This window comes from Hippopotamus amphibius, chromosome 4, assembly GCF_030028045.1.
Source record: "Hippopotamus amphibius kiboko isolate mHipAmp2 chromosome 4, mHipAmp2.hap2, whole genome shotgun sequence".
Lineage (NCBI taxonomy): Eukaryota > Metazoa > Chordata > Mammalia > Artiodactyla > Hippopotamidae > Hippopotamus > Hippopotamus amphibius.
The window spans coordinates 185,850,499-185,868,047 of record NC_080189.1 but is presented as its reverse complement, the minus strand read 5'-3'; the positions used below and the strand labels follow the sequence as shown (position 1 = coordinate 185,868,047).

Genomic DNA, 17,549 nt, shown 5'->3' with positions numbered 1-17,549 from the left:
CATGTAATTAAGTGATTTTTTTAATTTGTAAGAATTGGGTTTATGTGAGGTTTTTCTTTTTCTGCACATTAACTATAAATACTCCACAATAAACCATCACGATCATCTTTATGCTTGTCAGTTACACCTGTTACCAGACCAGTAAAGCTATCGTTTATGGTTCTGCTTGCTCACTTCCAAATCTTCTATTATTAATTTCCAACTGAAGCAAATTGTTCAGAATATTAACTCTTTTTGTCCATCAACAGTTGTTTTGAATAAACATTCTATTAATCACTGCCCCCCCTTCCAAGAAATAACTACTTACTGAGTTTTAGTAGAGTATCAAAGAACAATACCGGGAACCACCTAAAAAAGATACTGAGGTCCTCCCTTCTCTTCTCGCTACATATCTGTGTGGGGCCAGATTTTCTTCATACACTTCAACCAGAACAACATACCAAAACAGTCTGAATGTAGAGCAGATATAAGAATCCAGCTAACTTCTATTAAGTAAGACATTAAAGAGATTTGCAAAAAATTAAAACAATGTCACTCTTCTCTGTAGTTTGTTTTGGAAAATAGTTGTTTTTCATAAAAATACACTATTTATATTAACAGGTAAAAGGTCTGTTATTATTTTAAATGAATTCATATTGGGTTGGCCAAAAGGGTCATTGGATTTTTTCTGTAAGATGGCTTCTAGTAGTGCTTAATTGTCTTCAACTTCATTGGAAGCAATTTTGTTAGACTGTATTGTAACAACTGTCATATCAACATGCACTAAAAAAAAAAAAATCAAAATTGGTGAATTTTTGTGCAGCCATTTTAATATTGAAGATGGAAGAAAAAAGCAACATTTTTGGCATACTATGCTTTATTATTTCAAGAAAGGTAAAAACGCAACCGAAACACCAAAAAAAGATTTGCGTAGTGTATGGAGAAGGTGCTGTGACTGACTGAACGTGCCGAAAGTGGTTTGTGAAGTTTCGTGCTGGAGACTTCTCATTGGACAATGCTCCACTGTTGGGCAGACCAGTTGAAGACAGCGATCTAATGGAGACACTGATTGAGAACAATCAATGTTACACCACGTGGGAGACAGCTGACATACTCAAAATATCCAAATAAAGTGTTGAAAATAATTTGCACCAGCTTGGTTTAGTTCATCACCTTGATGCCTGGGTTCCACAGAAGTGAAAAAAATCTTCTTGACCGTATTTCCCCATGGGATTCTTTACTGAAACGTAACAAAAACGTTCCGTTTTTAAAACAAATGGTGATGGGCAGTGAAAAGTGGATATTGCACAATCATGTGGAATGGAAGAGATCGTGGGGCAAGCGAAATGAACCACCACCAACCACACCAAAGGCTGGTTTTCATCCAAAGAAGGTGATGTTGTGTACATAGTGGGATTGGAAGCAAGTCCTCTATTATGAGCTCCTTCCAGAAAACCAAACAATTCCAATAAGTACTGCTCTCAATTAGACCAACTGAAAGTAGCACTTGACAAAAAGTGTCCAGAATGAGTCAACAGAAAATGCATAATCTTCCATCAGGATAACACATCTTTCTTTGATGACCAGGCAAAAGCTGTTACAGTTCTGATTCATCTGCCATGTTCACCAGACATTGCACCTTCAGATTTCCATTTATTTCGGTCTTTACAAAATTCTCTTAATGGAAAAAATTTCAATTCCTTGGAAGACTGTAAAAGGTACCTGAAAGAGTTCTTTGTTCAAAAACATTAAAAGTTTTGGGAAGATGGAATTAAGAAGTTGCCTGAAAAATGGCAGATGGTAGTGGAACAAAAAGGTGAATACGCTGTTCAAAAAAGTTCTTTATGAAAATGAAAAATGTCTTTCATTTTTACTTAAAAACTGAAGGAGGGACTTCTCTGGTGGCGCAGTGGTTAAGAATCTGCCTGCCATTGCAGGGCACACAAGTCTGATCCCTGGTCTGGGAAGATTCCACATGCCAAGGAGCAACTAAGCCCATGTGCCACAACTACTGAGCCTATTGCTCTAGAGCCCTCGAGCCACAACTACCGACGCCTGCACACCTAGAGTCTGTGCTCCACAGCAACAGAAGCCACCAAAATGAGAAGCCCGTGCACTGCAAAGAAGAGTAGACCCTGCTCACTGCAACCAGAGAAAGCCCACGTGCAGTAACGAAGACCCAACGCAGCCAATAAATAAATAAATTTATTTATTTAAAAAAAAAAAACCACGAAGGAACTTTTTGGCCGACCCAATATATATTTTAAGTTTCTTAGTGTGCTAATTTCTAACACAGTAAATAGCAAGAGATATAACCCATATAAACAAAAACTTGTGAGTTCTCTATTTAAAGTTTAATGGAATTCTGAGACAAAAAAAAAAGTTTGAGAACTACTGTTCTCTAATCAATGGAACTGCACCACTGAAACCCACAATTATGATTATGCAGCATAGGGAAACCTGCTTAGGATAAAATTCTGAGTGGAAAAAAAACAGGATACAAAATTATGGCCAAAAGTATGTTGAAATTACATATAAAATATGGAGAATACACAAAAAATAAACATGGTATTCAGAATATTTTGATTGTGGGAATGTTTTTCCTCTCTGGTCTCCAAACTTCCCATAAAGCTATTAACATAGATTTCACACACACAAAAAGTTGTGACTAAAATGTCAAGGAGTTTAGCACATTTAAGGATGAAGAGCTACGGTTTTATCATTCTTACAAGCAACAACAGTTATTAAGTACGTAGAGGCCAAGGATAAATGAGGTTCAAGATTGAATCTTTTTCTCTCTTCCCTCTCTTTGGTTTCTCCTCTAGTGTATGCAATAAAAGCATACAGCCACAAAAGCACAATAACAAGTTGAGAAGACCACAGTGGGAAAGATATGTCAATAACTTTCTGAAAGAGAGAGGAGAGAGAGCAGAGGACATTATAACCAGAAACAATGTGATTTCCCCAACACAATCTGGAAAGGGCTCCAGACTGGGAGATCCCAGGGGACCAAAGGCAACAGGGGAGCTACTGGACTAATTCCAAAGCCAAAAGTCTGTATAAAGAATGCTGCTGCTCCCCAACCCAACCAATGACCACGGGTTCCTAAGAGACTGTAAACTTATTCTGTGGAGAAGATAATGCGGCTCTGGACTCAAGGTCAATGGACCCAGGAGAGGGCAGGAGTGAGGCATGGAGACGAAAAGTGGGGTGGGGGGAGTTACCTGTTAGACTGCCACTGAGGGGTGGGACCACAGCTCCCCGCAGGCAGAACAGGGGATTCTTAATCTAGAGAACAGAATGGTCCCAGAGACGAGATCTAAAGAAAAAGATATGTGTCCTCCAATAAAAGCACTGCACAATCCCCAAAGGAAAGTTCTGTGGTCAGACATATCCTATGCATGCAAACCCAACTTCTGACCAGCTTCTTACAGTTCCACCTTAAATACAGACAGATAACCAGGGGTTACCAGATTTCAAAAAGAAAGTCTCTGTATGAAAGACAGACACCAAGAAAGAATCCCAGAGAAAAGAGAAACAATGTAGGGAGCAAAAAATCTACTTAAAAAAAAAAGAAGAAGAAAGCTTTTATTATCCTCAGGGAGTTAAGAGAAGAAACAGCACTGATACCAGAACTGGATACTATAAAGACAAATAAAGAACAAGAAAGAACTAGGAGGAGAAGGACACTGATAGGAACTCAAATTTAATAGAAAGACTGGAAGATAAAGGTATCTCCCAGAAAGCAAAATAGAAATGCAGAGATAGAAAACAAAACAAAACAAACAAAACAAAATCGAGGCTCCAGACTTCCCTGGTGGTCCAGTGGGTATGACTCCGTGCTCCCAATGCAGGGGGCCTGGGTTTGATCCCTGGTAGGGGAACTAAAAATTCAAAAAGCCATGGGGGACAACAACAACATAAGGAATTTCTCTGTTCAGTAAAAATGCCATTCTTCCATCACATAAATTTTCTTGGGTATCTTTTATGTTCACAACATCCTTGTGACGTAAGTGCATGATATAGATTATCCCCACTCTCTTCTTTCAGGGAATTCTTTCCACTATATAATTCTACTACATTGCTAGTCTTATCCCAAGGATAGCAGTTAAAACTATCCCTTAACATATCTCCTACTGACTCAGAAAGAATTAAGTCTCTGAATCACCAATACCACTTCCTGGAGCACTCTGGGTTTTCTTTAGTGGTCTTAGTACCTCAATAGGAAAGATACATTACATTATCATAAAAGGGTAAGAGAATGCTGACAGAAAAACTTCAGCTTTTAGTGGGCTAAAAACAGTACCAAGTGAAAAAAATACAATAATAACGAGACTAAGGTTTTGAAGTTTATTTCTATTAGGAATAGTATACTATAATAAATCTGTAATAAAAGCAACTTTCTAGAAAAACTTCAGTTTTTTACCTTATGACCCAGCAATCCTACTCTTGGGTTAATTATCCTAGAGAAATAAAAACATGTTCACATAAAAACCTGTACAGGAATGTTTACAGCAGTTCTATTCGTAACTGCCAAACACTGAAAACAACTCAAATGTCCTTCGATGGGGGAGTGGATACAAACTGTGGTCCAGCCATGCAATGGAATACTACTCAGCAATAAAAAGGAACAAACTATCAATACTATATGCAACAACCTGGATCAATCTCAAAGGCATTACACTGAGTGAGAAGACATACTATATGATCTCATTTACTTGACAGGCTTGAAAGAAACAAAATTATGAGGATGAAGAATAGACCTGTGGTTGCAGGAGGTTATGTTGGGGGAGGGAGCAACCACAAAGGGACCACAAGGGAATTTTCTGAAGTAATTGGACTGTTCTGTATCTGATTATGGTACTGGTAACATCAATCTATAAATGTGTTAAAATTCATATAACTGCACACAATAGCAACAAAAATTATAAAATACTTTGGAATGAACAAGAATTATGAAAACCCCAGATGAAGAAAATCATAAACCTTAAAAATAAAATCAAGAACACTTCATATTCCTGGACAGAAACACTTGGTATCATTAAAACAGCAAATTCCTCCCAAATCAGTTTATAAATTCAATTAATTCCCATCAAAATTAATCCAATCAAAATCCCAGTAAGGCTGTTTTTAGAACATGGCAACTTAATTCTAAAATTCATCTGAAACTAAAACACTATCTAACACCATACACGAAAATAAACTCAAAATGGATTAAAGACCTAAATTTAAGGCCAAACACTATAAAACTCTTAGAGGAAAACATATGCAGAACACTCTATGACATAAATCAAAGCAAGATCCTTTTTGACCCACCTCCTACAATAATGGGAATAAAACCAAAAATAAACAAGTGGGACCTAATGAAACTTCAAAGCTTTTGCACAGCAAAGGAAACCATAAACAAGACAAAAAGACAACCCTCAGAATGGGAGAAAATATTTGTAAATGAAGCAACTGACAAAGGATTAATCACCAAAATACACGAGCAACTCATGCAGCTCAATATCAAAAAAACAAACAACCCGTTTCAAAAATGGGCAGAAGACCTAAACAGACATTTCTCCAAGGAAGACATACAGATGGCCAACAGACACATGAAAAGATGCTCAACATCACTAATCATCAGAGAAATGCAAATCAAAACCACAATGAGGTATCACCTCACACCAGTCAGATGGGCCATCATCAAAAAATCTAGAAACAATAAATGCTGGAGAGGGTGTGGAGAAAAGGGAACCCTCCTGCACTGTTCGTGGGAAAGTAAATTGCTACAGCCCCTATGGAGAACAGTATGGAGGTTCCTTAAAAAACTAACTACCATATGACCCAGCAATCCCACTACTGGGCATATATCCCGAGAAAACCACATTTCAAAAAGATACATGTACCACAATGTTCACTGCAGCACTATTTACAATAGCCAGGACATGGAAGCAACCTAAATGTCCATCGACAGATGAATGGATAAAGAAGATGTGGCACATATACACAATGGAATACTACTCATCCATAAAAAGGGATGAAATTGAACTATTCATAGTGAGTGGATGGACCTAGAGTCTGTCATACAGAGTAAAGTAAGCCAGAAAGAGAAAAACAAATACCATATGCTAACACATATTTACGGAATCTTGAAAAATGGTACTGATGAACCTAGTGGCAGGATAGGAATAGAGATGCAGACATAGAGAACGGACTTGAGGACACCAGGAGGAGGGGAAGCTGGGACGTAGTGAGAGAGTAGCATTGACATATACACACTACCAAATGTAAAATAGATGGCTAGTGGGAAGCTAATACAGAACACAGGGAGACCAGCTTGATGCTTGCTTTGTGAAGACTTAAAGGGGTGGAATAGGGAGGCTGGGAGGGAGGCTCAAGAGGGAGGGGATATGGGGATATATGTATACATGTGGTTCTTTCATTCTGTACAGCAGAAACTGACACAAGAGTGTAAAGCAATTATACTCCAATAAAGATTTTAAAAAATAAAATAAAATAAAATAAAATAAAATAAAATAAAATAAAATAAAATAAAATTCATCTGACTGGGAGCTTCCTGGAGGTCCAGTGGTTAGCAATCAGCACTTTAACTGCCGTGGCCCTGGTTCAATTCCTGGTCAGGAAACTAACATCCCACAAGCCACATGGTGTGGCCAAAAAAAAAAAAATGAAATGGAATGAAATGAAATGAAATAAAATTCATCTGACAGAGTAAATGGCAAAAGGAGCAATGAAATTTTTAAAAAATAAGAATAATCAGGGACTTCCCTGGTGGTGCAGTGGTTAAGAATCTGCCTGCCAACGCAGGGGTCACGGGTTTGATTCCTGGTTCCTGAAGACCCCACATGCCACGGAGCAACTAAGCCATGCACCACAACTACTGAGCCTACGCTCTAGAGCCCGCAAGCCACAACTATTGAGCCTGTGTGCCACACCTACTGAAGTCCCGTGCCTAGAGCCAGTGCTCCGCAACAAGAGAAGCCACTACAATGAGAAGCCTGCACACCACAATGAAAAGTAGCCCTGGCACTCTGAAACTAGAGAAAGCCCTGCAGGCAGCAACGAAGACCCAATGCGGCCAAATAAATAAATAAATAAATAATAATAATAAAAAAAAGAATAATAACTAGGGGACTTAACCTACTCCAAAAAATCAAAGTGTACAATCAAAAGCCGCAATAATAAAAACACCATGATATGGGTACAAAACAACAAATTAAATCAGAGAAACAAAAGGGAATTTAACAAACAGGGAGGAAAGAACAGATGATCCTGGGACAAGCAGCAATGCACACAGGGGAAGAAAAATTAGAGCCCTACACCTCATACTAATCTCCCCAAATACATACCAAATGGATTAAACATTCAGATGTCAGCCACAGGAGTATTTGAAGAAAAAACAGAATCATTTTTGAAATCTTGGAACAAAGCAAACCTTTCTTGCCAAGACATGAAACGCAGACAGATCAGACTGATGTCTGAAACACATAAAAGGTTTAAATCACTAAGATTTAAAAGAGAAAAGAGGGACTTCGCTGGTGGCACAGTGGTTAAGAATCCACCTGCCAATGCAGGGGACACAGGTTCGATCCCTGCTCCAGGAAGATCTCACATGCTACGGAGCAACTATGCCCGTGTGCCACAACTACTGAGCCTACACTCTAGAGCCTGTGAGCCACAACTACTGAGCCCACATGCCACCATTACTGAAGTTCATGTGCCTAGAGCCCATGCCATGCAACAAGAGAAGCCAGCGCAATGAAAAGCCCGTGCACTGCAATGAAAAGTAGCACCCGCTCACCGCAACCAGAGGAAGCCCATGCGCAGCAATGAAGACCCAACCCAGCCAATAAAAAATAAATGAATTTTAAAAATAATAATAAACTTCAGTTGAATAAACCAATAATTAAAAAAAAAAAGAGAGGGGCTTCCTAGGTGGCGCAGTGGTTGAGAATCCACCTGCCAATGCAGGAGACACGGGTTCCATCCCTGCTCCAGGAAGATCCCACATGCCGCGGAGCAACTAAGCCCGTGTGCCACAACTATTGAGCCCATGTGCTGCAACTACTGAAGCCCACACGCCTAGAGCCCGTGCTCCACAACAAGAGAAGCCATGGTAGAGGAGCCTGCGCACCACAACGAAGAGTAGCCCCCACTCACCGCAACTAAAAAAAACGGAAAGCCCATGCACAGGAAAAAAGACCCAACACAGCCAATAAAATAAAAAAATAAATAAATTTATTAAAAATATATATATATAAATAAATAAAGAAAGAAAGAAAAATGGATAAAGGTTATACAACAGGAAGCTTATTCTAAAAAGAAAATATAAATGACACAAATATATGAAAATAATATAAGTGGTTATCAGGAAAAAACAATCTTTTTTTAAATACCATTTTTTGTTCATCCGATCATCTACAAAAATTATCTACAGTGTTAGCAAGGATGTAGAAAAAAGGGGCACTCTCATTCATTGTGGTAGGTTAATAAAACAGTACCATGTTTTCTCAAAACCAATTTAGCAGTACAGTGTCAAATATTCATCCCCCCGACCCCGGACTTCCACACTTCTAGTAATTTATCCTACAAAAACACTCTTAACAAGAGCACAGAAAGTTATGTTAAAGAACGTTCACTGCTGATGCTTGTAATAGCAAAAAATTCATAAACCACCCAATGCCCACCAACGGGAGGTGAACTACAGTGCCAGCAAACACTGGAAAACGATGTTCCACTGAACAGAATATGTTGGTTCTATGTGCACTAAGATCCAGATGTGATCAAGTACACCACTAAGAAAAATTACCATTATGTCTCAAGAGTCTACTGATGTAAACGTGGTAAGCCACATTCCAGCACACTTAAATTATGTAAAAGGGGAGAGGGTTTGTCTGTCCCACTCCTCTTTTAACACACCATCTCTACCTGTGTAAGGAAACTGGCCGAATAACCACCTGAGATTGGTGGCGGAAATAAACTCAGTGGTTTTGTTCCTTATATCAAAAAGTTTTGCTCAAGGGCAGCAAAGAAAGCTCTAACCATTCATGCTATTTACCGGTTCCAAAAGCAGTCCAGGCATCTCTACAACCAGGAGTCTTAACCAGGGCACTGTCACTAAAATTGAGATGAAATGTGAAGAGGCAAATTTTCAGTTACAGCCTTTACCTAAGACTCCAGTTAGCATAGACCAATGCTCCCCAACCTTCTTCAGGTCCCGGCACACACAGAAAATCAGAATATTTGCAGGGCGAATTGTAGCAAACCCAGGATGGGTCCTGCTCCAGCAGCCCCCAGCACAGGGGGCTGCAGGCATCAGTACCATGGCACACCTGGAACACCACCCTGGCACACATATCAGGAGGCTCTGGTACACGGCAAGCATTTCTTGAAAAAGCTTCCTTCAAAAGTAATGTTAAGGGACTTCCCTGGTGGCACAGTGAATAAGACTCCGAGCTCCCGATGCAAGGGACGCAGGTTCGATCCCTGGTCAGGGAACTAGATCCCACATGCGTGCTGTGACTAAGAGTTCGCCTGCTGCAACTAAGACCTGGCGCAACCAATTAAATAATTAAAAAAGTAATATTAAATTCATTCAATAAATACGAGTATTTATTAAGTACCTAATATGTGCCAAACGTAGTTAAGTACTGATGTCTACCCTCTCAACTAGAGGAGGGAGACATAATTGTAATTTTAAGAGTAAAACATAATTGTTTATGTAACTGTAATAGTAAAACATGCTACCTAAGGAAAGTATCAGGATTTTTAACATGAGTCCTATGCCTGGGGAAAGGGAGTCTGTCAATGGCTACTTTCCAGAAGAAGTGACTCCTACACAAAAGGGTGAAGTGTACTTTAGGCAAAGGAACGGCAGGTATAAAGATCCAAATGCAAGAAACTATGACCAAAAAAAAGAAAAAAGAAAAAAGCAGAACAGTTCTATACCGCATAAGCAGAACGTGAGGAGGGAGTTAATTTAGCAGCAATGCTAAGGAAAGTGGTTTGGATAAATATGACATGTGGTTGAGAAGAAAACCAATATTACAAAAATTAGGAAAGCATGTGCCTTCCTACACAATAACCTATCAAACATAAGCTATGAGAAAAATATTTGGGGAGATGAAGAAACTTCATGAGGATAAATCTATAAGAACAGACAACACTACTGATTTTTTCAAGTACCATGAGTTTACAATGAAGTTAAAAATTTTTACTATGGTGGTAGACATTTACTACTGAAAAAGAACACTACCTCTTCTCAAATGCAAAAGATTATTCAAACACTCAATATAATCTTTACAACATTTAAAGAAATGAGAAAGCAAAAGAACTCCCAGATAATTAATATATAAGCTTCTTGTTCTTAAGAAATGTTTAATTAGCCCAAATATATACATTCTCTTCCTACTTCTCTCACATGGAACTAAACAGAGCAAGTATATTAACAGAAATCAAGCATAATTTGTACTTACCTCTCTGCCTGTAAGGATGTGTCTTGCCAATTTCACTTTTGCAAAATTCCCCTTGCCGATTGTTTTCAACAGTCTGTAGTTTCCAATGTGAGGTTGTTCATCTGCACAGGAAGCTATCGAGTTTCTACACCGCGCTGCAGGACGCCCGGTGCGAGAGGTAACTTCTTGTCGCCCGTCTCCATGTGATGTGTGCTAAAATAAGACATACAACAAAGGTTAGGCGAGACTCACAGCACTTGACAAGTTTCAAGAGCCCCTAGTTAAAGAAATAAAATATCACTGCTTTAATTTTAATCCCAATACATCAGGCACTTTAAAGGGATTTGCCCACATGATATAAATTTATGAGGAAAACAAGAAAATGCTGAAAAGAGAAATACCAAGTGTCAAAATTCAACTGGGCGTTCAGAAAGAAATGAGATATTTTCTATACGTGGCTGTAACATAAGACAAACAGTCATAAAGAACTTAACTTTTCCACTGTAAAGCAACAATACTCCAATAAAAATAATAGGGGGCTTCCCTGGTGGCACAGCGGTTAAGAATCCGCCTGCCAATGCAAGGCACGTGGGTTCGAGCCCTGGGCTGGGAAGATCCCACATGCTGTGTAGTAACTAGGCATGTGTGCCACAACTACTGAGCCTGTGCTCTAGAGTCCGAGAGCCACAACTATTGAGCCCACGTGCCACAACTACTGAAGCCCGAAAGCCTTGAGCCCATGCTCCACAACAAGAGAAGCCACTGCAATGAGAAGCCCGCACATCGCAATGAAGAGTAGCCCCCGCTCTCTGCAACTACAGAAAGCCCGCGTGCAGCAACGAAGACCCAACACAGCCAATAAATAAATAAATAAATTTATTTATTAAAAAAAAAATTAATAATAGAAAAAAAAAACCTTGGGACTTCCCTGGTGGTCCAGTGGTTAAGAATCTGCTTTCCAATGCAGGGGACATGGGTTTGATCCCTAGTTGGGAATATAAGATCCCACATGATGCGGAGCAATTAAGCCTGTGCAATGCAACTGCTGAGCCTGTGCACCACAACTAGAGAGAAGCTTGTGTGCTGCAACAAAAGAACCCAAATGCCACAACTAAGACCCAACGCAGCCAAAAACAAGTAAATAAATATTTTTAAAATAATAAATAAATAAATTTAAAAAAAGAACTTAACTTTTCCATATGCTATTTTTTTTTTTTTTTTTTTGGCACACAGGCTTAGTTGCTCCACAGCATGTGGGATCTTCCTGGAGCTAGGATCAAACCCGTGACCTCTGCATTGGCAGGCGGATTCTTAACCACTGCGCCACCTAGGAAGCCCTCCATACGCTATTAAATGTACCAGCACATATTATCCTTAACACACCTTGTGAAGCACGCAGAGCAGCTAATATAACCATTCACCAGATGAGGATACCTTGAGATTTATTCACTGCCACATTTCACTAGTGAGAAATCCAAACAGAATCTACATTCCCAACTTCTTTCTAAACTATGCTGCTAACAATATTTTTTTGTTTTAAATTTATTTATTTATTGGCTTTGCTGGGTCTTCATTGCTGCACATGGGCTTTCTCTAGTTGCGGTGAGTGGGGGCTACTCTTCATTGTGGTGCGCAGGCTCCTCATTGCAGTGGCTTCCCTTGTTGCAGAACATGGGCTCTAGGCACGTGGGCTTCAGTAGTTGCCACACACAGGCTCTGTAGTTGTGGCGCACGGGCTTAGTTGCTCCTCGGCATGTGGGATCTTCCTGAAGCAGGGATAAAACTTGTGTCCCCTGCATTGGCAGGCGGATTCTTAACCACTGTGCCACCTAGGAAGTCCTGCTAACAATAATTTAAAACAATGTGTTTGGACTTCCCTGGTGGTGCAGTGGTTAAGAATCCGTGTGCCAATGTAGGGGACACAGGTTCCATTCCTGGTCTGGGAAGATCCCTCATGCTATGGACCAACTAAGCCTGCGTGCCAAAACTACTGAGCCCACACACCACAGCTACTGAAGCTCACGCACTCTAGGGCCCGCGTGCCACAACTACTAAGCCCATAGGCTGCAACTACTGAAGCCCATGCACCTAGAGTCCATGCTCCACAATAAAGGCTACTACACTGAGAAGCTTTTCACACCACAACAAACAGCAGCCCCCACTTGCCACAACTAGAGAAAGGCAAAGTGCAGCAAAGCAGCCAAATAAATAAATAAAATAAAACAATGTGTTTAAAAAAACAGCCAGTGAGACTCTGTAGCCCTTGATAAATATTTGTTGAATAGATGAACACAGTACTCAATATACTCCATAAGGGTAAAACAAATCATATATGCCTCTTACTGTATTAAATATAAAGGTATGAGAGATACAAATGCCTGATGTATACAATTCTGTATGTACAAGCAGCCAGCTGCCTAGTTCTTCCTCTTTCCCCCATGCTCAAAGGATGCCATGCCTCCTTCCTGCTCAAAGAAGGCCTCTCACTCTCAGGACACTCAGACACTTTCAACCTCCTTCATTCTTTTCTCTTTTCTAACTTTCTGTCCAGGAAAATGTCCCTTGTTTCTCATGCTCTCTATCTGTAGATCAAAATAAGCCTGATTCTAGGTAACAAACTTAAGAAACTACACTTTGTAACACACTAATATCAAGGAAAAGGGAAAAGTTATTTTACAGCAAAAGCTTAAGAATTTGAGCCATCAATCTCTAAAGTCCTCAAAAGATATCCTTTCCAGAATGTCTACGATAATTTCTATCTACTTTTTCATATTCCTCTAAGTAAATCTCTGTCCCTCATGTACCAGGTTTTGGGACAGGTTCTCTTCTGTTTTACTCAATTATCATATAATACTGCATTGCAAACAACGATTTCTATGTTGTTTTTTTTTTTTACTGTAAATGTATATGTTAGGTTAAATAGACGTTTACAAACTGGTGACAAATCTAAGCAACTTTGTCCCTGTAACAAAAAGATTCTAACTTCCAAATTATAAAATAGCCTATTAGAAATGAGGACTCAATGATTAAAGAAAAAACTAAAATAACTAAGTTATGACACTAACGCTTTATACAAAATAGGTATATCATAATGCAAATTACCGTAGATAAGCTGGAGTACAGTTTGAAAAAAATTTTAGTAACCATTATGTTTATTTCCGAACTAGACATAAGTTCCATAAAAACACGGACTGTAATTTACTGTTCCTTAGATCTCAAAACAGTAATTAGCATATAACAGGTACTTAATAAATATTTGAATGACTAAATAAGTGATCAAAATACTAACCCTTGTAACATTCACATGGTTAAATTATGGGAAATTTTTATCCCCCAAATTTCTTCATTCAAATATTTATCAAATGATAATGTATAATAGATTTTATAGAACTATGAGCTGGGTACTGTTTTGAGTGTTAGAAATACAACAGTGCATAAAACAAAATCCGTGTTCCCATGAGGTATATATATCAAGTGGTTTTACTATTTATGCAATGAAAATATAGTTATTAAAATTATACTACTATCCAAAATTTTGGTTAAGGAAGCTTTTTTAATGCAAACGTATACTTTCTAACTTACATGTTTTATAAATTCAGCCTTTCACGAATTAAGTTTTATACAGTGAGGCACAGTTAAACAGACAAAATATTAACTTTTGTGCAAATCAACTGTCTCCTACTGCATGTAAAATAGAAAGATCAGGAGAACCTTAAAATTCACAGGCATCAAGTTTATATGTTTGCATAATCTCCAATCTACTTATAATAGAACACTAACAGCACCACATCCACTAGCATGTAACCTTCAGGGGAACAGAGATTTCAGTCTGTTTTGTTCACTATCAGATATTCCCACAAAATGAAGCAGTACCTGGCAAACAGTAGCGGTGGGATACACTGTTGCTGAATGAATGGTAAATGAATTTGAGGCCCTTGCTGATCTAATCTGTTCCTTCTCTCCAGCTACGACCTCCACTGTTCTCTAGCATGATTCTCCCTCAGTCTGAGTGCCCTTTCTTCTCTTCAAATCTAAGAAAATCCTACTCATTCTCTTATGTTTGAGTCATTTGTCTCCATCTTTTTTTTTTAAACTAAAGAACATTTATTTGTTTTTCACTAAGACTTTGTCTTGAGGACGTAACTAAACTGCATCACACCCCCACCCCAACTTGAAGAAGGGTTAATACAGTGAATGTTACAAAGCAGATATAACAGTTTGAAGGACTGGAACCAACATTAACTGACAAAACCAACCAATCTACATCATCATAAAAATGTTTAAGTAAAAAAAAAAGGGGCAGGGGGAGAAGAGCGCAAAGGGGGTTTCAGATTGAAGAAGATCCTCACATTTCATCTAACACATTCAATCCTGGCTAGAGTGTACCAAAATGGAAACAGGATTACTATACTACAGAACTTCCACAACAGCATGCTGTACACACCTGTGTTCCAAGCCCACCCCCATCCTCTTAACGCTTCCAAACTCAACTATTTCCCGGCCTGTTGGTCCTGTCAACGAAGGAGCACGTAGATCTTCTCTTTAATCCAGTCTTTGTTATAAGGCTGGTACGTCTGGGTATCAGCTCGGTAAACAAAGCAGCTGAGGTCTGCCAGGTCATCAATAAAATCAAACAACTGACTGATATCATATGTGATAGACGGGCTGTTGGGATTCATTCTCTTCAGGTGTTCGTCATACATTTTACAAACACCTTCCATGCATTCATTCACAGATTCATAGTCGGCATAAGTTCTGCCTTCTGGCCTCTTGGTAAGGCTGTACCAGCAAAATGGTGTGAGACATCGCGCCAAACTCCCTCGCTGCAGCTGCTGCTGACTCCGCCGCCGCACACGAGCTCAGCCCTGTCTCCATCTTTATGAAGCGTTCCATCACCCTCCCTGTATCCCATCAGAATTTCTTTTCCTCTGGGCTCCAGGGATGTACTTTGCTTATATCTATCTCTATTCTGCTACTCTGTTGTAGACAATTATCCACCACAGTACACTGACTTCCCAGAGAAACCCACTCCCCTCACTTGAGGTTGCCCACAGCCAGATGCCTAAGTCTAGCAGATGAAATATGAGTGAAAGTGACATGTCATTTCCATGCTGAAGCATTTATTGTCAGCGCTTGACACTTGCGCTGCTCTCCTGAGCCCACAGCGCTGTCCAAGGATGGGGGGTCACAGCACCAAATGGCCTGGAAATGGAGATTGGTCTTCATGGAGTCAATGAAGTTGACAGTTTTTTAAAACTGTGTTAAGCCACCAAGATTTTGGTCATGAATGTTACCACAGCATAACCTAGCCTAACCTAATATACCTGCATGCAAATAAACAATCATAATAAAACCCCAAAAGAAACCTGTATTTCCTCATAAGAGTATAAACTCATATAACAGATTGAAATATCTGATGTTTGCTAAATTCCAATAGTTAATAAACTTAGTATATTTATTTTGATATACAAAGTCCTTAAATTTTAAAATCTAATGTGTTTAAAAAATTTTTTCAAAACAGATACAAATTAAATGGGCTTTTGCTTCTACTTGGCCTTCATTTTATTTTTCCCATGCATTCATCAGTGGCCCTACAGAAGAAAAAACTTCCTAGCATTTCAACAAATAATTTTGAATTCTTATACTATTAGCCAATCAGTTGGTACATGAATTTCTTTTCTCCCTAAGTGACAATAAACAACCTGAGAGGGGAAAAAAGGTTACATAATAGTAGCCACTTTTTGCAGTAGTACTAAACATTCCCAAAAGGAAGGAAATACAACAGGCTCAAAGCTGTTTAGTATATGTGCTGCCGAAGCGAGCCCTCAAAGCTGTTTAAAGATTAAAGGAGTCCTCATCCTTTTCCCTCCCAGGGAATTGAGCTGAACCACTTTATCCACCATGAAAACTAGAACATGCGCAGTGCTACCAAAAATTATGCAGAATCAAGCCAAAGACAGAAGGTTATTAACAAATTCATGAAGAGTTCATTTTCAAACTAAAACTTCTGTTCAATGCAAAACATTTAAGTTGCTAGGTAATATTATTAAGGAATGGATCAAATACTGTAGTATCTACTCAAAATCCATTCCTCCCTTCTTCATTCTAACTCGAGAAGCCATTTGTGTATTTGGGGAGGCAACATGGCCAGTGAAATTCCTATTTTCCCAAACCTCCCTGTAGCTAGAGTTATACGGTTTAGTTTTGTCCAGTTCTCATTAAAGTCTACTGGGAGGTCCTGGGAAAACTTCTTGTTTCTCATAAAGGGAGTCAGGTACACTAGCACAGTCCCTTCCTCCTTTCTCCTGCCTTGAATGCAATCATAACAGCTAGAGCTGTATAAGTTATCCTGCAGCCATAAGGTCTCAAATATGAGAGAAAAGACAAAAAAAAATTTTTAAAAACCACCAGCTCCAATATTATTGAACTGCTGAACCAAAACTAGAAGCTGTCCAGGCTTCTTTTGTGAGAAAAATAAACCCTTATTTGGTTAAGCCACGATGTAAAGTTTAGTTACTTTCAGCCAAAGCACTACTAAACTGTTACAGGGGCATATCAATAGTAATGTAAGAAGCAATAAGAAGGACTTCCTAGGCCGCGCAGTGGTAAAGAATCAACCTGCCAATGCAGGGAACACTGATTCAAGCCCTGCCCTGGGAAGATTCCACATGCCACGGAGCAACTAAGCCTGTGCACCACAACTATTGAGCCTGTGCTCTAGAGCCCGTGAGCCACAACTACTGAGCCCATGTGCCACAACTATTGAAGCCCACGCGCCTAGGGCCTGTGCTCCACAACAAGAGAAGCCACTACAATGAGGAGCCTGCACACCACAATGAAGAGTAGCCCCCGCTCTCTGCAACTAGAGAAAGCCTGTGTGCAGCAACGAAGACAGCACAGCCAATAAATAAATAAAATAAATAAATAAATTTATATAAAAAAAAGAAGCAATAAGAAGAGTGAATGGGGAATGCACTCCATTTTATGTTATATATATATATTAGTTCTTTTAAAATGTGTCTATATATATAAGAGCCATAGAACTACAAAAAGGTATCACCTCATATCAGTCAGAATGGCCATCATCAAAAAATCTACAAACAGGAATTT

At 39.2% G+C, this 17,549-nt stretch overlaps 1 protein-coding gene and 1 pseudogene across 8 annotated transcripts in view; both read right to left on the bottom strand.

The window, feature by feature from the left end:
* Window positions 1-17,549, bottom strand: part of MARK3 (microtubule affinity regulating kinase 3) — a 103,517-nt gene that overhangs the window by 69,532 nt on the left and 16,436 nt on the right. For all 8 annotated transcript variants that reach the window (XM_057730584.1, XM_057730586.1, XM_057730585.1 and 5 more), the window contains exon 2: window positions 10,461-10,652. In XM_057730584.1, the coding sequence (XP_057586567.1) occupies window positions 10,461-10,652 (192 nt within the window). The remainder of the gene's footprint in view (window positions 1-10,460; window positions 10,653-17,549) is intronic.
* On the bottom strand, window positions 14,930-15,245 carry LOC130850974 (enhancer of rudimentary homolog; annotated as a pseudogene).